The sequence below is a fragment of the Falco biarmicus genome, chromosome 5, assembly GCF_023638135.1.
Source record: "Falco biarmicus isolate bFalBia1 chromosome 5, bFalBia1.pri, whole genome shotgun sequence".
NCBI lineage: Eukaryota > Metazoa > Chordata > Aves > Falconiformes > Falconidae > Falco > Falco biarmicus.
The window spans coordinates 16,438,052-16,462,238 of NC_079292.1; the positions used below are offsets into that span (position 1 = coordinate 16,438,052).

The following is a 24,187-nucleotide window of genomic DNA, read 5'->3' on the forward strand; positions in this document are numbered from 1 at the left end:
GAAAGATGGTGGTGTTCATTTTCAATGGCAATAATCACCTCTGATTTAATGTCTTCTCTGTCTTTAAGATGATTCTGATGTTATACCATGTAAATAGAGATAATTCAGTAGTGTTTTATTTCTTTACCTTTATACAAACATAGTGATTTCTTTCCTTTGAATGTCATTGAGGCCATAGAGTATTCTGGTAACAGAACTTTGGTGTGTAGCAGAAGTCTTTGCTAAATGTTTTGGAAAAGTGATCATTCCTTCAAAAAGAAAATGGATTTTACCCCGTATAAGCTAGACTTCACTGTACCATGAGGCATTATTCTGTTTGCCTCAGGTATGTATTTATACTCAGTATTGATCTTCATTACACACTCTACTCAGGATCATCCTGACTTCTTAGGTTGTGTAATTGCCTGCTCTAATTAGGGTGTAAGATAAGATTATTATATAAAATAGCTTATGAATTGTTTCCAAATAGCTGATTTCCTTCTTTACTGTTCTCTTTGATTATAAATTTGAGCTTTACTGGTTTTTTATTGGAAATTTCAGCTTTCTGCATAATAGTTCTAGGATTTACCTTTGTGTGCCAGTAAATGCTTGAGGAATTAAAATGACCTCATCAATTTTTCTGGCCACAGAACTGTAATTACTCTCAGCTTTTCTTCAAGTTGTAAGTTAAAGCAATAGAACTTTGCTATCGGCTGTTGTAATCCCTGAACTGAGATCAAAATGAAACTACTTTTTTCTACCTGTAAAATGGACATTGGATAAAAACTTTGCTTGTTGATAATTCATTATAATTTGAGTATTACATTAGCTCTCATTAAACTGTTTTCATGAGTTTTATGGCTTATGGCTGATAAATACTGTTCATAAACATCTTAAAAAACTCAAAACAGAAAAGCACTGGCGCTTTACAAAACCTGGGTGGTTTTTTTATCCCCTTGTGGTATACAAAATTATCTAAAATCACAACATTTTTAATATAATTTCTTAAGGGAATTTTAAGGTGAATTTTTTTGCTATTGTTTAGGAAAACACCAAACTATTTGCAGACATTTTTCACTGACAAAATGTTCCATCTGGATGTCTTGAAAGTTTTTAAGTAAAGAATGAATATTGCTTTGTTTTTTTCCATAGGCTTCAAAATTGCATTATGAAGTAATTACAGTGTTGTTCTCACTAGCATAAACAGTTACTACACAAATAAAAAATATATTCAAAACTATCAGTATTTTTTCTTTTTATCCAATTCTGCATTGTTCTTGAAACTTAGAATACTATTGCTGTTTGCTTAGTGGTGATAATAAGATGGAAAGAAGTTGTTGTTTTACAGTTAGCTTGTACTGACTTTTATACTTTAATATAACATTACTTTCTGCAGTTTTTTCAAATACATATAGTCTGCACATTATTGAAAGTTATGTGCAACATAGTAAGACTTGCACTAATTTTTAATTAGTTTCTTACTGACTGTATCCTAGCCAGTGTAATGAAATTAAAATATATATATACCAAGCAGGTAGTTTTCTCTAAAAGACTTAACAAATACTTTGTCTTTATATATTTGCATTATTTGTCTTTTAGCTCACAGTGGGAGAGCTTCCAGCGTGGCAGTGGAGAACCTGGGCAGTTGAAAGGTATTGGATACAGTAACTCTGTAATGTGAAATGTATACTTTTCCGTTTGACTTGGTGGTTATTATCTGAGAACATGTGAATAAAATTATATAGCTGAAGGTACCTGTTAGCATTCAGTTACAGTTCAGGGTAATCATGTTTTTTTGAGAAATGGTGTTCTACAAAGGACTATTTCCCCCCCTAGCATATATCCTGGTAGTAATCTTTTCTAAGGTCCTTTGTGGGTAAAAGCAGATTTCTTTAAATCAGTATTTCTTATGTAAGAATGGATGAGGACTGAGCTGACCCCTGATGGTCAGACCTCCATGTGCCAACTGTCAGAATTGTCTGAGTGGGGAGAAGGGAATATTATACCTGGTGTATTACACTGGATTAACATGTTCCTAAACAAAACAACTGTGCTGTGTCCTGATTTCTTGGCAAAGAGAAATACCAGAATTGCAAGAATCCTTTCTGTTTTTTCATTAAAGGAGTAAATGTTTGTTGATTTTATACTTTAGACAGGCTTGAAAGTTGAATCTCAATATATCTGTCAGCTGTCATTCACAATTTAGGAAGAAATACTGAAGCATTTTCCTGGTATGTCAGTCAGTCACGGTCTTTTGACCAGTTTGTAGTTTGGGAACACTTAATCCATATTATTTATCATGACAAATAATTTCTTCTTTAGATAGCAGGTAAAATTGCAATTATCTTAAGACAATTTAAGCGGCTGTGATCAAACTGTTTCCTGTATTTGCATTATGATCAGAAATTTTTTGACATTGTTGATGAAAGGAATTTCATTCAAAGTGTTCTTAGTAAACTCCCTCCTTCTGTGCCTAGATGGTCATGAAAAACTTTTGCACCTGAGAACCCAAAAAAGGGAGGCTTTATTGAAAATGCATTTTGTAATATTTTTAGGTATATGTAGAAGGAAAAATTGCCTTATTGGTAAGAAGCATTTGATAATAACATGCTTAGAAAGCAATTATAATAAATTTTACTGTAGATGTAAATAACCATATAATTCAGTGCACGATGCAATATTGCCAGGTCAAGAATGGTGTAGAAACAGATATTTCTGTATTAAAGTAAATTTATTTGGTGTTGGATTTTGTAATTAACATGCAGCACAAAGCAGTCTCTTGATTGTAAATGAAACTAAAACTGCTGTCCTTTTGTGCCCACATGAGAGGAAATTGTTACTAGCTGTCATCTAGGATGCTTCTCATCACACTGGGGGCTCTGAATCTTAACTTCTAATGTTTGATTCCTTGATCTTTATTTGCTGATGCTTGTGAATTAAGCATAAGGGTACAGGTACTTCACAGAACAAGATACCATTGAAGTGAAAATCTGTAAGCAAAGAAGGCACAAGAGAGACCCTTTAGTGGTCTCCATAGTTAGACAACTGATGAAGTAAGGTGGTTTGATCGTCCTACTCATATGCATTATCTGTGTGAAAGAAGCAACTACGTTTACAAAAGCAGGAGAACGTAAAGGGAAAAAATACAAAGTAAAAGTAAAAAGAGGGAAGGAAAATACTAGACTGTAGTTCTTGTGCCATTTAATGTGTGAGACTTTATATACGTGGTAGCAAGCTAGGTCAACTGGATCAATTTTAAAAGTTTGAAACCATTTTCTGTAGCAAATAAAACATTGGCTAAAAATTGTGAGATGCTGAACTATTTCTCAGAAGTGCAGCACGGCTTCTTTACCATGTCATCCCTATTCCTGGCTGAGCTGTCTGGCACAGTCTGGAGCACCCTCAAGGTTGGATCTTGGAGGAAAGCTTTGCCATTATATTTGAACATATTTCTTCATCTGCCCTGTTTGCCAGAAAAAAATAATCTTAAATGAAAGTATCCTGGGATTTTTTTTTTATTTTTTTTTTTAGGGAGATCACACCTTATGATTTATGAATCTTCAATGGTTCAGTTAAAATTTCTGAGATGAATTCATAAGGAGTCCAGAATGTTAGTTTTGTTTAGCTTTGTGCCATTTCTTGGCCCTTGACTGATACTATGTCTGTGATAATGGGGTTGAGAAAGTAGCCATACTCATTTAGCTACAGGAGTAGAGCAGGAGATAAGGAAGAGTGCAGGCAAGTCTAATTTGAAGTTTGTGGATGGTCAGACTGGTTTCAGTGACTCATAAACTGTTTGTTTATTTTATAGGACTTTCTGCACATACACATGTGGAACTTCCTTATTACTCCAAATTTCTTCTAATAGCTGCTTACCTTGCCTCCTACAATCCTGTTAGAACAGATAAAAGGTTCTTTCTTAAGGTAATGAGATTTTTTCTTAGTGCTGCTTGTGGTATTCCTGCATACTGCATTTCCTTGTTTAAAACCCTTCAACTGTTCTGTTTCTCTGTGTGCGTCATTTGATTTGATCAGAAGTTTTTCTGTAGATCACATGTTGTGATTGGTAACGATCACTTCGTCATTACTAATGGCAAATAAATCCAACTTCTTCATGTCACAATGTGTAACACTGTTATATAACACAGGTATTGTTCTTTGCTTTTGTAAGTTGGTACAGCTCCCTTTGGTAAAGATTTTAGTGGAGTACTTGCAGTGTCCTTAGGTATAAGCCACACTGAAATTTCCAGAGTAAGATACAAACCATAACCGCCTTTAGCCTATTATGAGGTAAAATGGCATAGGGCATTGTTAACTTACACAATTTTAAGCTTCTGAAACAGAAATGTAAAATGGTTGCTTTTGTAGAAGATGTGGTTCTATTAGCTGGCACATGTTGTATTGAAATGATGGTAGTGCATGTTTTGGGGTGAATATATTAATCCTCACTACCAAATAATGAGCTAAACCCTGTTTTCTCTAAGTTATTGCCATGTACAAGTTGAATTTTTTTTTTCTTCTCTTTTTCTTTGGGCTATGTTGTGGTCATGCCACAAACAAATGCTATGGTGCCGTAGTTTGTAATCTGTCTCTTTCTTACCCAGGATCTTTATGCTCCTCAAGCCTGCCTCATTGTGTTGTTTTGGGGGTCTTTATATGACAAAACATAGGCAGGAAGACAGCTATCAGAAAAGTGATTGGGCAATTATGCCTTCTATGCATTTTACCAATGCCAAGGTTTTCTAGATTATTACAGTGTGTTTTAATGTATGCATGTGTGTATGTATGGTATTCATGATAGAAGGTTTGAACAACTGAGAAAATGGGAGCAAGACAAATCTGTACAAGTGTGCTTGCTTCCTTCTTCCCTCTTGAAAAAAAAATTGTAGAATCATGTTTTGAAAAGTTCCTGCAGTTCCTAGTGATGATATACTAGCAAGTTTTTAGTTTAAATATGGGTTTTGTGTTTCTGTTATGATCTTACTTTGAAAGCTGTAGCTGTTTCACCCTTCTGTCTAGTCCTTTCCTGAGAAGAATGGAGGCTTACTTGTAGTAAGTGCAGATTGACAAGTTTTCTTTAAGGGCAACCTTTGTTCTTTTCACTTGGCCAAAGCAATTTCTTTGTGAGAGATTTATTTGCTGAAGAAGTGGTTTTGCCCAGATTTTTCCATATCGATCTTGGAAATCAAAGAAACGGGAAAGCTGACAACAGTCAAGTCAGTAAAGCGTGTTATCAAAAAGTGCCATATCTTTCTTGTTTGTGTTCACTGACCAGCCTTGTCAATTACATTTTTTTTTTTGTTTCTCCTTTTTTAGTATCTCTGAAGTTAATTTCCACTCTTGCACCTGAACTGTAGTAAACTTGTGCACAAAAAGCATGACCTTCTATGGTTTTTGAAGCAGGGACCATGACGGTGTTTCAATCTCTGTTATTAAGTATTTTTGCTAAAAATTGGTGAATCAGGAGACCTTACGGTTGTTGCTACATGTATCATCGGATAGCAGTTAGCCCTTCATCAGGTGCTAAGGTGAATTTCAGAAACAGCTGCATCTCAAAGCCCAACAAAGTAAATGCTTTTCGGGAGTGGGGTGGGGGGGTGGGTGTTGTTCAAGCTGAATGTTTTCATGAGTCATGTGGCCTGTGAAAATAGAATTAGTTTTATCAGATTTATAATGAGATTCAGAGTAGACTACAGAAAAGTCTTCTGGAGTGATTTGACTAAGGAGTGCTAGACAGCAAAAGGGCTGCAAACAAAGAGATGGTCATTGAGCTGCTAATGTGCACTACTAGTACAGGTGCTAGCCTATACACTGCACTGCTGGTACAGGTGCTAGCATATACTACAGCTAAAGATAAAGTCACAGGTTGTGGCAGCCTGGAATGCTAACAGACTGATAAAGCAATGAAGCAGTAATTGACAGCGCTGCTGTTAGTTATGTGAAAATTTAAGAGCTTTGCAGTAGATGGAGAGAATAATTTGAAGCTGGTTTTGAAAGGTAGTCTTTAAAACAAAAAAGTATAGCAATCTATATAAAGTCTTCCTTTTATCATTTTAAAGAAACCAGGATTAAAAGCTAACTGAAAATTAGTCCTGAATTTCTTACGTTTCTTTGTGCTTGCGTAGAAATAGGGCACCTGCATACTTGCTTTGAAACACTTTTGATATAACTTAAATACACCATATGGACATCCCAGCATAACCTTTAAAATGCACGAATGCAGTATGTTGTGATCCATCACTAAAATGCCATATAATGTCAGGCTTGATCACTTTCCCTTCCAAAAGGTCTCTGTTACCACTGCAGCCTTCTTTTCAAAGGCATGATAAAAAGATTACTTTGCTGTCTCTAAGTATGTGTGATATGTATCATTGAATGAACTACTTTTTTTTTCTAATCTAGCACATGATGTAAAGGAAACTTAAAGCCCTGTCTAATATTAAGCTCTTCAGAAGTCAGTCAAGAAGAGGCACAGTTACTGAGATCGTCTTGACGTGGCTGAGTAGTGAGGTCCACAAACACTAAGTACAAGATTTTAAACATGATAATGAGAAGTTAATTCCTTCATTTGAGATATTTTTTTCCCTTATTCATTGACCATGCTTGTAAGGTATACTTAGTAATAAGGTATATTTCTGAAGGCAGTGGAAAAATTCAACAGGCGAGAATTTTTTTTCAGATATTTTGAGAAATAGCACTTAACTGTTTTTAAAGAATATTATATATGTACCTCTCCACTAGTTTTATACATCATTTACATGTCATCCTTCATGGCTGTCTTTGTGTTTTTAAATTTTTTGTTTTTACACATTCATTTGTAACATCTTGTTTACTGTATTTCTGTCCTTGTCTTGCCTTCACTTTTTCAGCTGAGATCCAAACCCACTTGATACTCTGGATAGTCCTTCCTTTCTTAAGGCTACTTTAAAACTGTGCTTTTTAAATGATGTTTCCCTGCAGCCTTTTCGCTTTGTCGTTTAGCTCCTGCACCTTGAGCTGTCTTTGTATTTCATTGATTTAGTTCCTGCTTGTCATTCTGCCAACTTGTGTACCATCCAAATTTTAAAATGGAGCAGATAAAAGGTGAAAATTCAGATGGATTTTATGCATGGATACATTTTAAAAATGAAGTGGCAATCATTTAAACTTGTCTGGAAAGAGAAATGAAACATCTGTCTTTTTCATTAGATGATTGAGGATAGGAGTAGGATGGTGGCATGAAGTCATATTAAAAACAAATTTTTACTGCCTCTTTTCATCAGTCCCTGATCAGATCAGAAAAAAAAAGTCACACATGTCACCAAAAAAATATTCTTGTGTTGTTTTTTGGCTTGGCACCGCTTGCAACACAATGAAGCAAGAAGTAAGGCAAGTATAATTTTAAGGCTTCTAGTAAGAAGGATTGCTAGTAATACTGGAGGTGTAGTAAAGAAGCAGACCCAGACTAGTGTACTACCATATGTAACGTGTCTGTCCTTTGTTCACGGTTTTGATTCTCTTTGCTATAGAAGCGGCATAAAATAACTGACATATAATATTTTCTCATCTGTTGTTTACAGCATCATGGGAAAATTAGGAAGACCAACTTTATGAAGAAACAGGAAAAGGTATGTATTTTACCTTTCTAAGCTGAGCTTGGCAACAAATATTTTTTCTGCTGTACTGCTGGATGTATACTTTATTTTACCTCACTGTTTACTTTAGATACAACAGAATTGCATAAATAACAATTATTATTGTATTTGTTTCGTATGTTACAAATTTCTGTATGATACACACATTTTTATTTCACTGAAAGGTAAATGTAGCATGAATTTGCTTCCTAAAGCTATATTTTTGTGTATAACAAAAAGTGCTTAAAAAAGGTAGTTGAAGGACATAATATAGGGAAGAGCCAGATATTGGAATTTCTGTCAAAGATATTAGAGTAATAGGTGGTTAGTAGCTTTGAAAGTCGAGTCACTTTAATTCCCAGTGATGCAGTGAGGTATAACACCTTAAGATTGTGTGTTGAGGCTTGGAAACTTTGCACTTCTGTCTGTTGTTAAGGATTCCGTCAGACTATTAACTGACCTTTTCATGATTATAAATAGCTAAACTTAATTGATTTCAGTGGAGCTATACCAGTTTTTACTGACAGAGGCTTGATATGCTAGGAAAAATAAATACCTGTATGTATATTTATAACTAAAGTAAAAAGACAATTCAAATTTTAACATTGGTAACTTGACTTATTTTTAAACAAATCTATAAATAATGAGCAGTGCAGACAGCACTGAATTCCTACTGAAATAATAGTTATATCCTTTTCTTCTCTAAACTACAGGCAGTATAAATAATATGAGAAAAAATTTAATATGATATGTTGCCTAATAATCCTTGGCTTCTGATCCTGCCTATAGCCTTTTCCCTAATTTTTCTCCTGCCCTTGCAAGAAGAGAGTCCTTGGCTGTCCAAAGACTTTTTCCAAGTTCTCTTATTTCTGTAGGAGCACAGTTTTTGCATGTGAAAGTGTAAGTGAGCATACTTTTAGTTCAGCAGTATGAAGTGTTTCACTTTTAGGTAGATATTTATGTGAATTTAAGAATTTTGAAGTCTCTGAATGCATGTGCCCTGTACATGTAGACCTCATGTGTTTTGTCCCTGGCACATGAACTCACAAGAACTTCCAGAGCATTTAATGATTTTCAGGACTGCTATGTTCTTGAAATAGCTCCACATCTTAATTAGTTGATAAATATTTTTCAGGAGAAGGAATAATTATTTTATGTTACACCAAAATCATCTTCTTTCTTTGCATCCTCTGCAGGAAAGGTGTTTTTTTATTTTTTGTTGGCAATAGATTTCCAACTTGGATGATGAGATGGGAACAGCTAGGAACATAAAAGGAATGGGAAAATAGAGATTTGATGAAGAAATTCTGAGGTCACGATCACCTTAACTGTACTGTAGAGCTTGTTCTCTTGTGTCATTGTTTATGTTAAATGGGCTTGTATCTGAGGTTGCTACTTGGTGTTCAGAAGTGCCCACATTAACGGTAAATTGGTTTTCATTTTATTATTGTTCCTGCAGCAAACTAAATGCTACTGACTAGGTACAAAACCAGAACAGATGGAGATACTAAGGAAAGAACTGTAAATGAGGGTAACTCAAATGTAATGTAAACAAAATTAATGGTCAAAAAGATGAGTAAGATTTCAGTTACTTCTTTGATTAGATTAATTCTAGTTTTGTAGACTTTATATTACCCTGCAACCTAAGCACTGAACTATTATACTGAAAGTGTGATTGTACTTGTGTGAGCTAAAGAAGCTTGGTTTATTGTTCAGCTGTAATAACTTGCATGATCAGGAAGAACTTATAAGAATGCAAATGAAGAGAATTACAGCTTCGTAATCCTGGTAAATATAGTTAACAGAAAATATCTCTTGAATTGACAGTGTCACAAAACTTTGATTGTGTGACATAAACTGGAGTGTGTCTTAGGGATTAATGAATAGGAAAGGAACTTTGTGGCACTTCAAGTAACTTTGCTTCTAGTTACAGCGCACCAATTCTCTGCTTATGGTGTCACTTCAGGGGTAAGGACCCTTTTTGCTATAAGTATTGATGCCAGAAACTGAAAGTGCTTGTAGGTTCATAGCAGAGTCTGGTTTTGACGGTTTTTGAGGCAGGGTAGCTGTGATAGTAGGGAACAGGACTCAGTGCCTGGGAGGATCTTCCAGACCTATCTACGTTCCTTTTCCTATACTGTAACCTTTATAAATATTGGTACAGATACACAATCACCCAGATGTAAACTTTGTATATTTTGGTACTATGATTCTATAGTGAGGGAAACTGAAGTACAGGGGTAAAGGATTACTCTTCTGGTTTCAGCTGGGATGGAGTTAATTTTCTTCTCAGTAGCTGGTGCAGTGCTGTGTTTTGAGTTTGGTGTGAAAATAATGTTGATAACATCTTTTTAGTTGTTGCTAGGTAATGTTTATATTAAGTCAAGGACTTCAGTTTCTCAGGCCTTGCCAGCAAGCGGACTGAAGAGGCACAATCAACTGGGAGGGGACACAGTCAGGTCAGCTAACCTAAACTAGGCAAAGGGCTATTCCATACCATAGAGATGCTGGGTGTATCCACTAGGAGGGTAAGCAGCCACCAGCTAGCCCTGGCCTAGGGACTGGCTGGGCATCGGTCACCAGGTGGTGAGCAATTGTGCTGGGCGTCACTTGTTTGCTTTTTTTTCCCCTTCCCTTTGGATTTTATTCCTCTCCCCTTCTCGCTCCTTTACATTATTATTATATTAGATCTTATTTATTTTGTATCAATTATTAAATTGCTCTTACCTCAATCCACAAGTTGTACATTTTTTTGATTTTCCTCCCCATCCTGTTGCAGAGTGGTGGTGTGTGGCATGAGTGAGTGGCTGTGTGGTACTTAGTTTCTGGCTGGGGTTAAACTGTGACAATTACATTATGTAGTGTTATAAATAAAGGCTGATTTGCTTCAGTTGGTGTGTCAGTATACCTTCCCTCAGAGAAGCTTGTCTAAAGACCAATTTACAGATCAGATTCACGTAACTCCAAGTGGGTACCTGCATCTAAGCTAGTATCTTTTTATAGCAGAGCTAGTCAATGCAGTCATTGGAGTGTAGGGTGTGATTAGTCTCATACTAAAGTAGGTTATACGTTCAGTTAGATGAATTGCACCATAAATTGTATTGATTAGACTTTTTACTGGCTATAATGGGAACGTAGAAAACTAGTTTGGCTGTACATACCTACTTGGCAGGAAGCTAACGTTAGATGAAATAAACCCTTAAAAGTTTAGATACAGCCAGGCTAAATATCTTTTGATTCTTAACTCTGTTCAGTCCAGAGGCTGTGGGTTTTTTATTAGAAAAATAAATCTTGTGAATGAGGGAAAATACTGTCCTTATTCTATTAGTTGCTTTGTTGCTGTTAACAGCACAATTTGTTGGGTTTCTTTGCATGGTTGCCCTGGAACAGTGTTTTTCCAGTTTAGTGACAAGTGAGAGATCTTCCTGGTGAAGCTACTTTTGCAGGAGTATGATTTTTCAGATGTCAGCCTGTCAGAAGATCAAATGTGTTGGTGTGATTATTTTTTTTTAATTGGAAAAAAGTTTGTCTAGTATATCTGCTTCAACTTCAGTCTAGGTTTTGTTTTGTATCAGAATTCCTAGCTTACAACTTAAGATGCTTTATTTGTATGGCAACCAGGGAAGTTCAGAAATGCTTTGAGCTAAAAAAGTGAGAAGTGTAGTTTTGTCTTTTCAGCGTGTGCTAAAAAGGTTGAAAATTCAGCCAACTGATGCTAAGGACTTTCTCCCTTCTGTGCAGGTAATTTAGTTTGTGTTAAGCTTTTACCTTTTAAAGAATGCTTTTGGTTCTCATTCTTGTTTGTGAAATTCTGGAATGCCTATACATGGTTTGCAGTTGTGGGACGATGAAAGACTTAGGCCAGTTGAACAGTGGGAACATGAAACTCTTGACACAGTACAGGAAAAGCACAAGCACAGATAGTGGCAACTGGGGAAAAGTCTTTTTTGAACCATTAGGCAAGCGTATTGCCAAGGGGGAAAGATGATAGAGGGTGGTAGAGGACAGACAGAATTAATTAGATGGCTACAAAACTTTTTGAAGACAGTTTCTAAATGTGAAAGTTGTCTTTGTTTTTAACTGAGCTGAGGGATCCCTTGGATTTTATAAATACTGTTCTATACAGTATTATGCCTTAGCTCCTTGCAGAAGACTTGTAAAATTGTTATTCTATACTATGTTCTGTTTGGAGGACTTTCTAAACCATTCCTGTTCTTCCAGGAATTTATTTCTCTCAAAGAAATAAAAATGAAGTGCTTCTTCAAGAAATTATACTTTCTTGGAATTAACTCTTCTGGCTTTTCCAAACGATAGCATTTCTCTCAAATAATTTGAAAGTTCAAACCAGTATTCTGTCTAAGCAGAGAGCTGGTAATATTAAGAGCAAGAAACCTGTGAAGCAACTTTATGCTAAACACAGCTTCAGAAAGCAAACATGCTAAGTATGCTTGCTAGCTGCTTGGAGTGCGCAGTTTTTAATTACTGTGTGTTTGACTTCCCTGTTGATAATAAAGAGTATGTTTCACATAACTGGCATGTTTAGAAGCAGAAGGGCAGGGAATTGTACAGTTCATAACTTACACCATACCTGCATTCTAACTGAGAGTGCTGTGCTGAAGTTTTGACTACGTTTCCATTATTTTTCACATTTATTTCTTTGTTAGCCAAGAGGTAGCTTTGGGGACACTTCCTAGATTTGAAAATCTAGAATATGTATTGGAAATACTTTTTTGTTTTGCTGAAGAAATGAGTGATTGTGTTTTATTGATGACTAACAGCACAGAGTTGCTGGTGGGTTATTTGAGAGATGTTCTTTCCCAGAAGCATTTTGAAACAAAGTTTATTTTGAAATTTCTCTTTAATCTTGGCTGCTGTGCTAGTAAGAATAAATCAATGTACACTGCAAAAAAGGAAACTGGATGTCAAAGTAGAGAGAATGAAATACAACCTTAAAAGGAAACAAGTATTTTCCTTGTCAGAACTTTTGACAGTCTGGGTCATAAATAAATCTCTGTAGTCCTAACAATGCTTCCTGAGTTGTAATACTGCCCAGCTCTGCCTTATGAAATGTTCTCCTTTTTGTAAAATTGGTTATTTTAAAAGTATTTAACAACGAAAAATCAGGAACTCCTATTTCTGTTCATTCAACTGAATTTGGTGTTACTACATGCAATAACCTGAAATGCCCAAGATGTCCATCAGTGTCAGCTGAGGTGTGAAGATGAAGAGGGTGGTGTAAAAGAAGGATAAGGGACAGAATAGCTTTGTAAATGCAAAGTGGGGTAAATATGCTGTGTTCTGATAACGTTTGTCTGTAGCTGGTAGGTAGCTCTTAATACAGCAGCTCTTACCAGCAAAGGAGCTGACCTTGTGCTCAGCCAGCTGAACTCTCTATTTTAGCCAGCTGAACTTGTGGGAGGCAGATTCATGCTGGGCCTTCACACTCAACGCTCTTTGGGCTGCATCTTGAATACACAGTCCAGTGTTGCCCCCTTCCAGTACAAGGCACACATCAATAAACTGGAACAAGTTCATCAGAGAGGTATCAAAATGGTCAGAGGCTGGAGCACTTGCCCTGCGAGGAGAGGCAGAGGGAATTACAGTTGTTCAAGTTGGAGAAGGGAGGCCCAAAAGTAGCCTGTCCTGTATATGCAGAGATCATAAAGACTATATGATACAATGGTGGATAGTGAGAAACAATGAGTGTAATTATACTGGATATAAGGAAAACCTTTTTCCTTCTGAGGACAGCCAGGCAGTGACATGGGTTCTCTAGCAGAATCACCTAGAGCAGGTTGCTCAGGACCATGTCTAGCTGGGTTTTGAATATTTGTAATGATGGAGACTCCACAACCTTGTCTTGGGCAGTAAGTTGTAGTGCCCTCAGGTAAAAAAGCTTTTTTTCCTGTGTTTAGATACAATTTCCTGCATTACAGCTGGTGCCCATTGCCAAATTATTCTACTCGTGTTCTAGACCATAAGGCTGTTTTTCAGAGTAGTTTAGTATGACGTTTAAGATAAGAAACTCTTGTTATGACTTTGCATTTCTGTGAGAGGAAGAGAAAAGGTTTTGGCTAAAGTGATTCAAAGAAAGTGGGTACATTGATACTTTAGCAGAATCTTCTCTTTTTATGTTTTTTTCAAATGCAAATTCCAGTAAAATCTTCAGTCTTCAGTAACCAAAACGGTTGATGGTTTTATAGATTCATAAAAAGTATAGTTCTGTTGTGGGCAGTTCTGTGTAGGTGATAGTGTATTATAGACAGACTGTAGATAATTATTCTAAACCTTTAAAATTTTTCACTAGCTGGAAATTCTGTGTGCTTTTAAGAAGCCTAACTTGTCTTGCTGTTGAGAAACTGAAGAAAACTGTGTATCTTGAGAATGCCATAAAATATAGTCTGTCTTCTTTAATCTTTAGAATGGGCAAAGTAACTAAATATGACAAGTAAATTTATAAACGTAGTGACAGGAAAGTTGGCATCAGATCCTCTGTTATAGCTCAAAAATGTTCTGATTTCTTGTGCAGTTTGAACTCTTGCCATGTTAAATAGAGGTCTATGTCTGTATCTTTATCTTGATCAATAAGCATGTATTCAGTGTTCTCCATAATATGTAAGTAGGCTGTATGAAAGACTACTGTGAATTATAGTGCCTCCCCAGAGGCTAAAAAGATGTGAGAATAACCCCCGGTGGTGCCCCACGGAAGATCTATTGGATTGACAAGTCTTGTTTCTGTTGCAGACCAGCAATCACCTCCTTGGGCCAAAGCCATTTCCCCTGGACAGATTGTTAGCAATATTGTACAGTATTGTGGACAACAGAGTTCCTCCAACTGCAAATATATTTTCCCAGGTGGGTGTGTGCTTACTTTCTTTATTTCCTTTTTACTGCCTGGAATTTTTGAAAAGGTTTTACATTGTTTTTTGTGAGTTGTCATTCTAATTAAATGTAATGAGAAAACAACCACAACAGTAATTGGAATTGAAGGCTCAGAGTAGTATTTATCTGCATTACTAACTATGAATTCAAGACTTCATCTGTGTAATGGTCTGAAACCTTCTAATAGCAAACTTTCTTCTGATCCCAGGCTGTGATCTGCGCTGATTAGGTCCTTGGCTTCTCATTGAAGCCTGTTAGCCTGCTTGCGTTTCAAGTGAAGTATATAAATGTTCACTGTCCTATGGCCAAACTTAGTTCCTTTGTAACATGTTACAACAATGTAGTGGTGAAGAAAGAGCAGAGGGAAGAATAAGGTGCTATTTGCGGGCGAAAGGTGTGTGTTTGTGACGCATGTATCTGTAGGGATAATGTTTTCCATGGACCAGCTTTTAAGAGCCTTACAGAGGAGAGCGGGTATCCTGTTTCGCTAGATGGCAGCATAACTATAGAGTTGAGTGGAATTAAGTAAATCTGGAGTTTTCTCTAGTGCTCTGAGTTTGTCAAGTGTAAATACCTATTCTGTATAAGTAAAGATGGCTTTCTGTTGTCAATGTGATTCTTAGATCTTTCATCTCCACCTCAGAAGATCTCAGTTTCTGTCCTGCTTTCCAGTTGTGCTTAACTTGCAGAAATGTTTTCTACCTTTCCTTGTTAGGTCTCAAATTTAACCAAGGATTATTTGAATCTGATGTCTGTGTCCGTGTAAAGTTAGGAAACATATGCTCAAGATACTTAATTTTGCTACGGCTTTAATCATTACTGTTCAGTGTTCACACAAATGTTTGGCAAAATTAGTTTCCCAACTTTGTATAATAACTAACCATAAATATACATACTGTAAAATCAGGCAATAGAGAAGCTAGAGGATTGTAGTACTGGTTTATTCAGTGCTATGTGAATATCTTAATAGTGATGCGGACCAAGGTGCTTTACAGATGCTGTAGGGAACTCACACCTTCACATGATGTTTTCTCTCAAGCTCCTTTAAAGGTTATTATATGATCTGGGGCATGAGAAATTATTAGACAACAACCTCCAAAATCTGTTAATACAAGCATTTACTTTTTTTGTAATTAGATGAGTGATTTTTCAGTCTACAGTCTGTACCCCTTGGGAGGTCAATGGATTAGCTCTCAGAGGTGTTCAGGAAGTGGCTGAAAAAATCAGGTTTAGATGTTTATGCATCCTCTGCTTGTTTCTTGCCTATCTTGTCATCTGGCACCTCAGTAATTCACTGTGCTTTCAGAAGGAACCCTAACTCTGTTAGTATTTCAAAGCTATGTGAAATTTCCTATGGGTGAGTGCCATATGAAGGGACACCAGAGACTGTTGAAGCAGGCGGTTTCTGACAGACTGGATGATGGCTGCAGCCTTGTAGCTACTTGTAGCAACTTTGGAGTACAAAGAATACAGGGACCTTAGTGTTCATTAAAATGCATACATTTGGCTGGCTATATTTATTCACTTTTTGGGGGGCCAGTGTCAGATGTAGCACGAGGTAATTGCTTTTTTATGGGCATTGTGTTGGTTCTTTAATTCATGGTACCGTGAAGTCTGTTGATCAGGTCTGTTCGTCAAGGTATCGCTCACGCCTCTTTCCTTACAGGACACTGGTTCTGTGTTTTGTTCTGGTTTGTGCATTTTTTGATTTAAGACATGAAGTGTTGAAGCTGAAACTCAGGGTACTGAGGCAAAAGGCGATTGTCTTGTTTAATGATGTTAGTTTATCAATGATTGATCTAGGTTTAGTTCAGTAAGGAATGGAGTCATGTTGAGCCTTAAGGAAATTCAGAAGAAAGTAAGATACAATTCATGTTCAGATTGGTTTCACTTGTGCTGTAAACCTACTGATGGTTCACCATGTAGGTACTTCTTGTTTCAAGCCTTTCTCTCTCTCTCATCAATGCCTTTCTGTCTTTCTCTCCCTGCCCCTGGCTCTGGCTCTGTGGTGCACTCGTGTGCACTCTGCTTTTCTTTCTTTCTTCAAGTGTTAGAAGACTCTTGTCACTATGATCTTTAAACTACATTTCATTTTTGAGATGGAAAGAGGGCAACCTTTAAGGCATAAAATGAAAGAACAGGCAAGAAGCAAAACAATGGATTGTCCAACTGCAACTATGAAATTTACAGTTTTGCCTGAATTTTGACAATCTCCAGGAGCAAATTTCAGCGCAATTTACTCAAGTAATGTGAAAAGGAATGATTATGACAAAACAGGGAGCACTACATAGTAAAACTTTGTGTGTAGGATTCACTGTATAGTCTCTTTGGCTATCAAAACTATCTTGGTATACTTAAGTTGTGAATATCTTGTATAACAGAGTTTTACAGTGTATTCTCAAAATGTCTATGTCTGCGTATTTGACATGCACTCCAGGTGAGAGAACAAATGTCATTATTTCAATGCACAGTTAAGTAGAACTGAAGACATAGTTTGTACATGGAGTGTCGTTCCTCCTGACACTAAATTGCAGAATGAAACAATTCAAGTTTTTCACTCTTAATTTATAGTGTACACTAGATGGCAGTGTTATCAAAGAATAGCTGTATGCAGATTAAGCTATAAAGATATATATATTTAAAAGAAAGATGTAAAAAGATTGTATTAAACCTTAACCAGGTTAGGAGGGGCAAAGAAATCGAAACTAAATCTGTTTATACAGAAATAAAATGTCATAAATTATTTTAAAGTATTTTTAATTATGAAAACGATTTTTGCATTCAATTTAATTAAAAAATCTTGAAGTGTTTAATGTAAACTAACATAAAATACAACAGAATTTGAAGTAGACTTCGTAAGTAGTTTAATCTAGGCGTAATATGTAATTGCAATTTTTTCTTCTTGAATAGTTTAAAACAATTTATATTCCACTGATTTTTGCCACTAGTTATTCTGTAAATGTATTTTTTTGAATCGGGTAAATATGTAGGAGCTGGGTTATCCTTAGCAGTATTGATGACATTTACGTATTACTGTTAGATACCACAAGCTTTTATTTTCTTGTTTGTGTGTACAGCATGGAAATCGTTCTTGAATTGTGCAGAAGTTTAACATGTTCTAAATCAAATATTTGGCTTCTTAACTAATTCAACATTAATTTTATGTGCTCTTTAATTTGTAAACTGAACGGCTGTACATGAACCAAATGCTTATTAATTCTCCCCATGTACTGTCAGAAAATAGCATGCCTTGGCTTTAAAGTTGATCAACAATCTCAGTCAAGATTCAAGAAGGACCAGCAGCTGCTTTAAGATCTGTCATGCTGCTGATTTTGTGATATTTCTTATTGCTTCTTGTTTCTGTGCATAATTTCTATTCACATGAAAATTCTGGTTATTAGCTTTTCAAAAGCAGATTTTTTTATGCTAATAAGCAGCAAAATTTCAATTTTCTGTTTAATGCTAGGGTTTATTGAAAATGTTTCAATTTTACTAAATAGAATTTCAACTTAAAATTTGAATCTTAATCTAACTTTTGCCTTTTAATGTTAATTAGTCCTTAAAATGGTCTCATAGGTTTTTTTAAACAAAAAGTTAACATGTTCCTTTCAGAAGCATGATCTTTGTGATTGATAAGAGACTAAGTTTTTCGTGCTCTGACTTCTTGGTGTAATTGGGTTATATGAGAAAGAATTGGGCTCATTCACTTTGTTTTTCCTTGTTAAGTAGTACAGGGCAGTGGCATCGGGATAAAAAAAACAAATGTAAATTTCCACTTCTGCAAATGAAAATTTTTTCAGTTATCCCCTTAAAGTTGCAATTTCTCTTGGTTTTGCGTGATTTTTTTAAAATAAAATTGTCATACACCTAGTGAGAATTGTTTGAGAGGAAGTTAAAGTAAGATTTTATTTTTTTTTATTTTGTTTTAGACTACTGATTTCAGTACATATGTAGATATAGGTCTGTATTCACTTGGGAAATTTTCAGTGCTTTTTTTCGTGCAGAACATTCACTGTTTTTCTTAGTAGTTCTAATTTGTCATGATGCTGTTTTTTAACACGTTGTGTGTTACTGTAACATGTCACTGAATTTGTTTGTTTGAATTTATTTGCTTGGTTTTTAAACCAGGAGATAACAGAGGTTAAAACACTATGGATTTCTGCAGCTGTTTCGGAGCATGAGATCTTTAAACGTTTTTCTTCAGATGTACTTTTGTGTAATAATTTAACAGGTTGGAGATGATATTGCCACCACTACTGGGCAGTTACGTTCTGTGCATGGGGCAGAACTCGTGCAGTCGATGGCCTGGTTAATACATGGCTAGGCTGAGCATGTGGCTGAAGTATTTTTAAAAGATAAAACTATTTTTAATGGTGAAAAAATGCAAATGTACTTTCACACAATGCTAAAGAGTGCAGCTCTGGGGTATGCAGTCTGCATCCTACCACAGCAGATAAATCATAGGCTCTCCTTACCTAGGCACAGCAGTTGATGTCTTTTCAGGCTTAGGGAGCAGCCAGGAGTATGATTTGTGTGTACACATGGACCCACTGTGCAGAATATGAAATGTGCATTGTGCCCAAGTGCAAATAGTACAGAATGGAGGGATACAAAGAAACTTTATAATGCCTATCTCAAGTGCATTTGGGAAAGGTTCTGAGATTTTACTAGTTCTGATTTGTAGAAGAGTAGTATTTCATTTCAGGTTTCCCACATTTAGAAATACAACATTATTCTTTTTATAAAAATGTGCCTTAGTATAGGACATGAGTGAATTTATGCATGAAATACCATGCAAGAATTATCAGCACCAATTTAAATTAAGTCAGCTCATTTTACATTGAAGGGGACAAGGGCTGTTAATTTCATATCACAACCAGTGAGCAAGCAGATGTTGTTACAGTTAGGGTTTACAAGCCAAAATTAACCAATACTTTTTCCTTTACCAAAATGTTGTTTTCAATTACTTCTTCAAATCATTTCAGTTCTCCTAACCGTTTTTCATTTTTAGATGTTTTAACTTGCTTCTGCTTTCTTGTGAAATACGCTTTTCATAAAAAGGCTTGACTTAGATATACTTGTAGTTTTGAGTTATGGTATTATATATTTTAGGTAAAATGGAATCAAACCCTTTGTCTTGCATGCTATTGGTATTTTATTCCAGTTAATATATCCCTGAATGTTTGGAAAGACATCTGTGCGGAGAGGCGTGATAACTCCTCAGAATACACTAATAGCTGAAAGTTACCGAGTAGGTAACTGATCAGTAACTTCAATTCTGGTTGCATTTTCACTCTAATGCATTAGACTGTTAGGTCAAAGTTTGGTGTCTACATTCAGAATCGGGTTTGGTTTTACTGTTACTCACGTTCAGTGAATATATTTGGATAGCTGTATAGATATTCTTTTCTGATTATAGTGCATTTGGAAACAGAGAATTCTACAGAGGTTGTATGGTGACACATCAGGTATCTTACACATCATAGTCTACATCTGGTTTATTAGATATTTCTTATCTGTTTGATAGGATCTAAGAAAAGCACCAGAATTTCCCTACAAGTACTACAAATTCCTAAAACTAATGTGGTTATAAATGTGTAAGAATTTGGAATGAAGGTTAGCAATTTAGAATTTTTCCAGTCTGGCAAAATGATAAACAGCGTTGCAAACTGTTGGCTACAGAGCAAAAGCTTTTTATCTGAAGTTAGAAAAAGCCTGAAGATACAAGATTTAGCATAGTGTGTTAAGTGCCAATATGATATGGTTCTGTTAGAAATACACAAAACCACTGATGTATAGCATGCTTCCAGCTGGAGAGAGCCAGAGGAATGTTATTTACTTTAATTAAAGGGGAGGGGGGGGCGGCTTTTGGGGCAGGTTTGGTTTTTTTCTTGCTTTCTTGTCTGCATTACATGGATGGGTGAAGGAATAGCTAGTATTATATATGTAAACTGGAACAGTATGTGGCAATTTACCTGCAAGATTTCTATGTCCCTGTTATGTTAGAAGCATAGTTTGTATCTTGCTTTTAGAGATGAGAATTTGGTATTTAAACTACCTTTTTTTTTTTTCTTTTTGTAAATTGCCAGCTATGGTAAAATTCTGATTAAGAGATTGGAAAGATGTCTGGTTGGGTTTGCTTTTATTATGGTGCAGCCTTTCTGGATACCAGATATCTACACCACGATTGTAGTGCTGTGGTAGTGCATTATGTTAGATCCCCTTGATGCAGCAACTTTGAAAGTCATCTATGAGAGTTAACTTCGTCAACAGGTTTTTTACAAATGGAAAATGCTGTAATTGCTTCTACAAGCTCAGATTGTGTTAGTGTTTGAAAATGCTAGGTTTTCCATTCTACACTTGACAACTCTTGGCAGAATGAGAGTTACTCATTTTTGCTAGATCAGCTGTTCCTGTATTGTGTTCCAGCTTTCCTTGTTGTTGCAGGGACTGCTCATAGGAACTTTTTATATCTGGCCAGACTAGAGTGTTTAACATTAATAGAATAATCTCTATTGAAAAGTGAGCAGGTAGGTGAGCTTCCAGAGGAAAAGATCTTGTTAAAAATGTGTCTTATGCTATGCTGTTCCCTAAGAGGCCTTATTAGAAAACAGAATGAAGATGAGTGGGAGACTTTTATGTTAGAGTGTGTGAAAAATACAGAGTAGGCTCTTGTACTGGTTATATGTCTGTAAGTAAGTTGGTTTTGTCATTAGGCTTTTTGAAAACAAGCAATATGCTGGAAAAATGAAAGTTCCTGCTGATTCTGCTTCTTCTCTGAAACCACTTTCCTTTGCTTCCCTTTTACTGTGAAAGTTCTTAAGCGTTGTGCTTGTCTTTTTTCTGGATAACCAGGTAGTGTCACTGCTAAAATTTTGCCTGAAATAATTCAGAATTTTGTAGCAAATATTAGTTGTGTAAGTGTGTGGGTCACCTTCTTGGTAGAATACATTTCTGTCCTTTTCTCAGATGAGTTTAGCATTCAGAACTTCATAATGGAAGTTTATGTTGTGGTGAGATTTCCTGTTTTCTTGTTGAAAGATTTACTTCGAGAAAAAAAAATGGAACTAGGTGTTAAAAGGTCATCTTTTCTCTTTTTTTTTTTTCTTCTTTTTTTTTTCTTCATGAGAAGTATTAAGATTTATGGTATACCTCTCTATCTAGTCTGTCAGAAGACCTTTGCTTCATAGCCTTCCAGTGACAGGAATGATTGAATATAAACTGTAGGCTCTGGGGTTATCTCATTCTCATTACTGGTCCAAATAAACTTCCCCTTTTCTTTCAGTGTGAGTGGAGATATGTAGACACATCTTGCCAGCACAGAATATTTGTTAGTCTTATATAAATGTTGTATGTAACATATTATTTTATATATCTATATAGATACATAGTTTGTATATGCAGGTTTACTGTACAAACAGGTTTGTAATGCAGCCTTTTGATCCTGTGGCTTCATGGTTGCCCATACCTAAAAGATTTTTTTAAATTGTTAGAACAGCTTTCTTAGTGGTTGGCAAATTTGTAGCTGCAGGTTTTTGATAAGATTGTATTATTATTTTTGTATTTGATCCTAATGGCTATATGCTTTTATAGGTGTGTTACACATCAGATGCTTTATTTGCTGGATCTGTCTATTGATTAGAAAGTGCAGTAATGTATTGATCAGTACTCTGTTGATTTTCAGTAGGTTTGGAAAGATGATGATAAGAGGTAATAAATAACTCTTATTTTCTCATTTTCTGTTATTGGTCACTGGACTAATCTGGCAGAAATTCATGAGCTGAAATGGGAACTTAATGTGATGCACAGCATGGTGACATAGTTAGCACTTTAGCACTGACTATGGCAGCTTGAGAGCGCCTGCTGTTAAGCACAAGGAAAGGAGAAAACATTACTTTTAACCAAATAGCTGACTGTGGTTTTTTTAAGTCTCAGCATGGCTGTGAATAAAAATAAAAGTATTTTTAGTTCAAGTAGTACTTTCTAATTAAAATTGTGAAAATACTAATATGCTTGATTTCTTCTAGTTTTAGTTGATACAGAAAAGATCTTTTAGGAAAACTAATTATGTTTGAGCTATGTTATATTGTTTGACCTAGTTTGATGATGTTTTCACTTTTTGGAGTATACTGTTAATACAGCTTTACAATCTCTGGGGAGGCTTTCTTAATCAAATTCTGTTCTATTCTATTAGAGTTCGTTCTTTTCAGTAATTTAAGGTAGAAAACTTACCTTATTTCTGCGAAGAGCTTCTGTGAAGTGCCCGGCTTGGCACTTAATCTGTGTCTTAAAAGCACTTAATGTATTTATGAAGACAAATTGTTGTGAATTATTGAAAACCAGTTTTATGGAAGAAATTTTGGTTATGAAAGGGAAAGGCTATTGAGAGAGAGGGAATAAACTCAATCTCATCTGAAGTCCTTATCAGGAAGATAAAGGGAATCCCTAAATTTGTTGTCATTTTTATGTAGAAAAAACAACTTATTTCAAAACTGTAATTCTATTTAATCTTTTTTCATTTTAGTAGCATCTCCCTGAGAATTTGTAGAGTCACATAAACCAGGAAGTAGGTATACAATAAGGTTTTCTAAAACAGATTTACAATAAATTTATACTTCACAATTATAATAAAATAAAAAAAATGTGATTTTGGGTTAAGGTATGCAAGTTTGCTACGGTAATGATGAAGTTTTGTATGCTCTGTGAATCTGGTAATAACTTTCACAAACAATTCTTATGGCCCTGTGAACTTAATGTTATGTATTCCTTTGTGCCCTTCACATGTCTTAGATTGCATGCTATGTAACATAGGGAATGTGTTGCATCAACCAACAGTTTCTTTAACTTCTGTTCTCTCAGCACGTTATTTGTAAACAATATTTGAAGCTTCAAATTTTAACTTATCTATGAAATGTGTTAGTGTATAAAATAAGTAAATATGGATACATGAAAGATGAAAGGGAGTTTTCCCCCCTTCCAAACTGTCTTTTCCATCCTTTTTCTTTAAATTCCTATTTAGAAATTGGTTTCATGTAGTTAATGGAAGTAACATAATTTAATAGTCCAGGAAAAAATTCACACTGTGTTTACATCAAGCAGTTGCAGCTGAAGCTTGTTAGTGATTGCCTTCCAGATTTAAAAAAAAAATAATTCTTCACTGTGGTACACGAACTGCTATTGTTTGGAGACAAATAATCGGCTCATCCCCTCTTTAGGGAAGAACAAAGAATATAATAGTACATCTGCTTCATCTGTTAAGATAGCAAAGATTAATTAAGCAAGTGCTGCACAACCTCTCTTGATAACATATATATCTAAAACCAGCCTGTATATTACAAATTCTGTAATCACTTTGCTTTAACCATTTAGTGTACGCACATAATCTATTCCAGAATCACTGGCTATTCATAGAAATAAGTTAGGACACAATACTGAAATAAGGTAAATTAGAGAATTGGGGTAGAGTTCATGGGTTTTCCTGCAAATCTCTTGATTTAAGATGATATGACTGGAAAGATGATACAAGACTACAAAGAACCTGTTGAGTCCTCAGGTGACATCATTAACACTTCATAAATTTTATGTGTCTTTTCCTGAAAAATAACTTTGCTGATTTCTCTGACAGTTTGGATCACAGTCTGTTTCGGGGAATGAACCAACTCTTTATTGAACATTTGTATAGAACCTGGTTCAGTGAAGTACAGTTTCAGAAC

General features: G+C 35.5%; 1 protein-coding gene across 3 annotated transcripts in view; it reads left to right on the forward strand.

Annotated features, from left to right (window-relative positions):
- ORC5 (origin recognition complex subunit 5) overlaps positions 1-24,187 on the forward strand; it is a 76,301-nt gene that overhangs the window by 19,979 nt on the left and 32,135 nt on the right. For all 3 annotated transcript variants that reach the window (XM_056340637.1, XM_056340636.1, XM_056340638.1), the window contains exons 10-13: positions 1,579-1,631; positions 3,791-3,903; positions 7,539-7,586; positions 14,337-14,447. In XM_056340637.1, the coding sequence (XP_056196612.1) occupies positions 1,579-1,631; positions 3,791-3,903; positions 7,539-7,586; positions 14,337-14,447 (325 nt within the window). The remainder of the gene's footprint in view (positions 1-1,578; positions 1,632-3,790; positions 3,904-7,538; positions 7,587-14,336; positions 14,448-24,187) is intronic.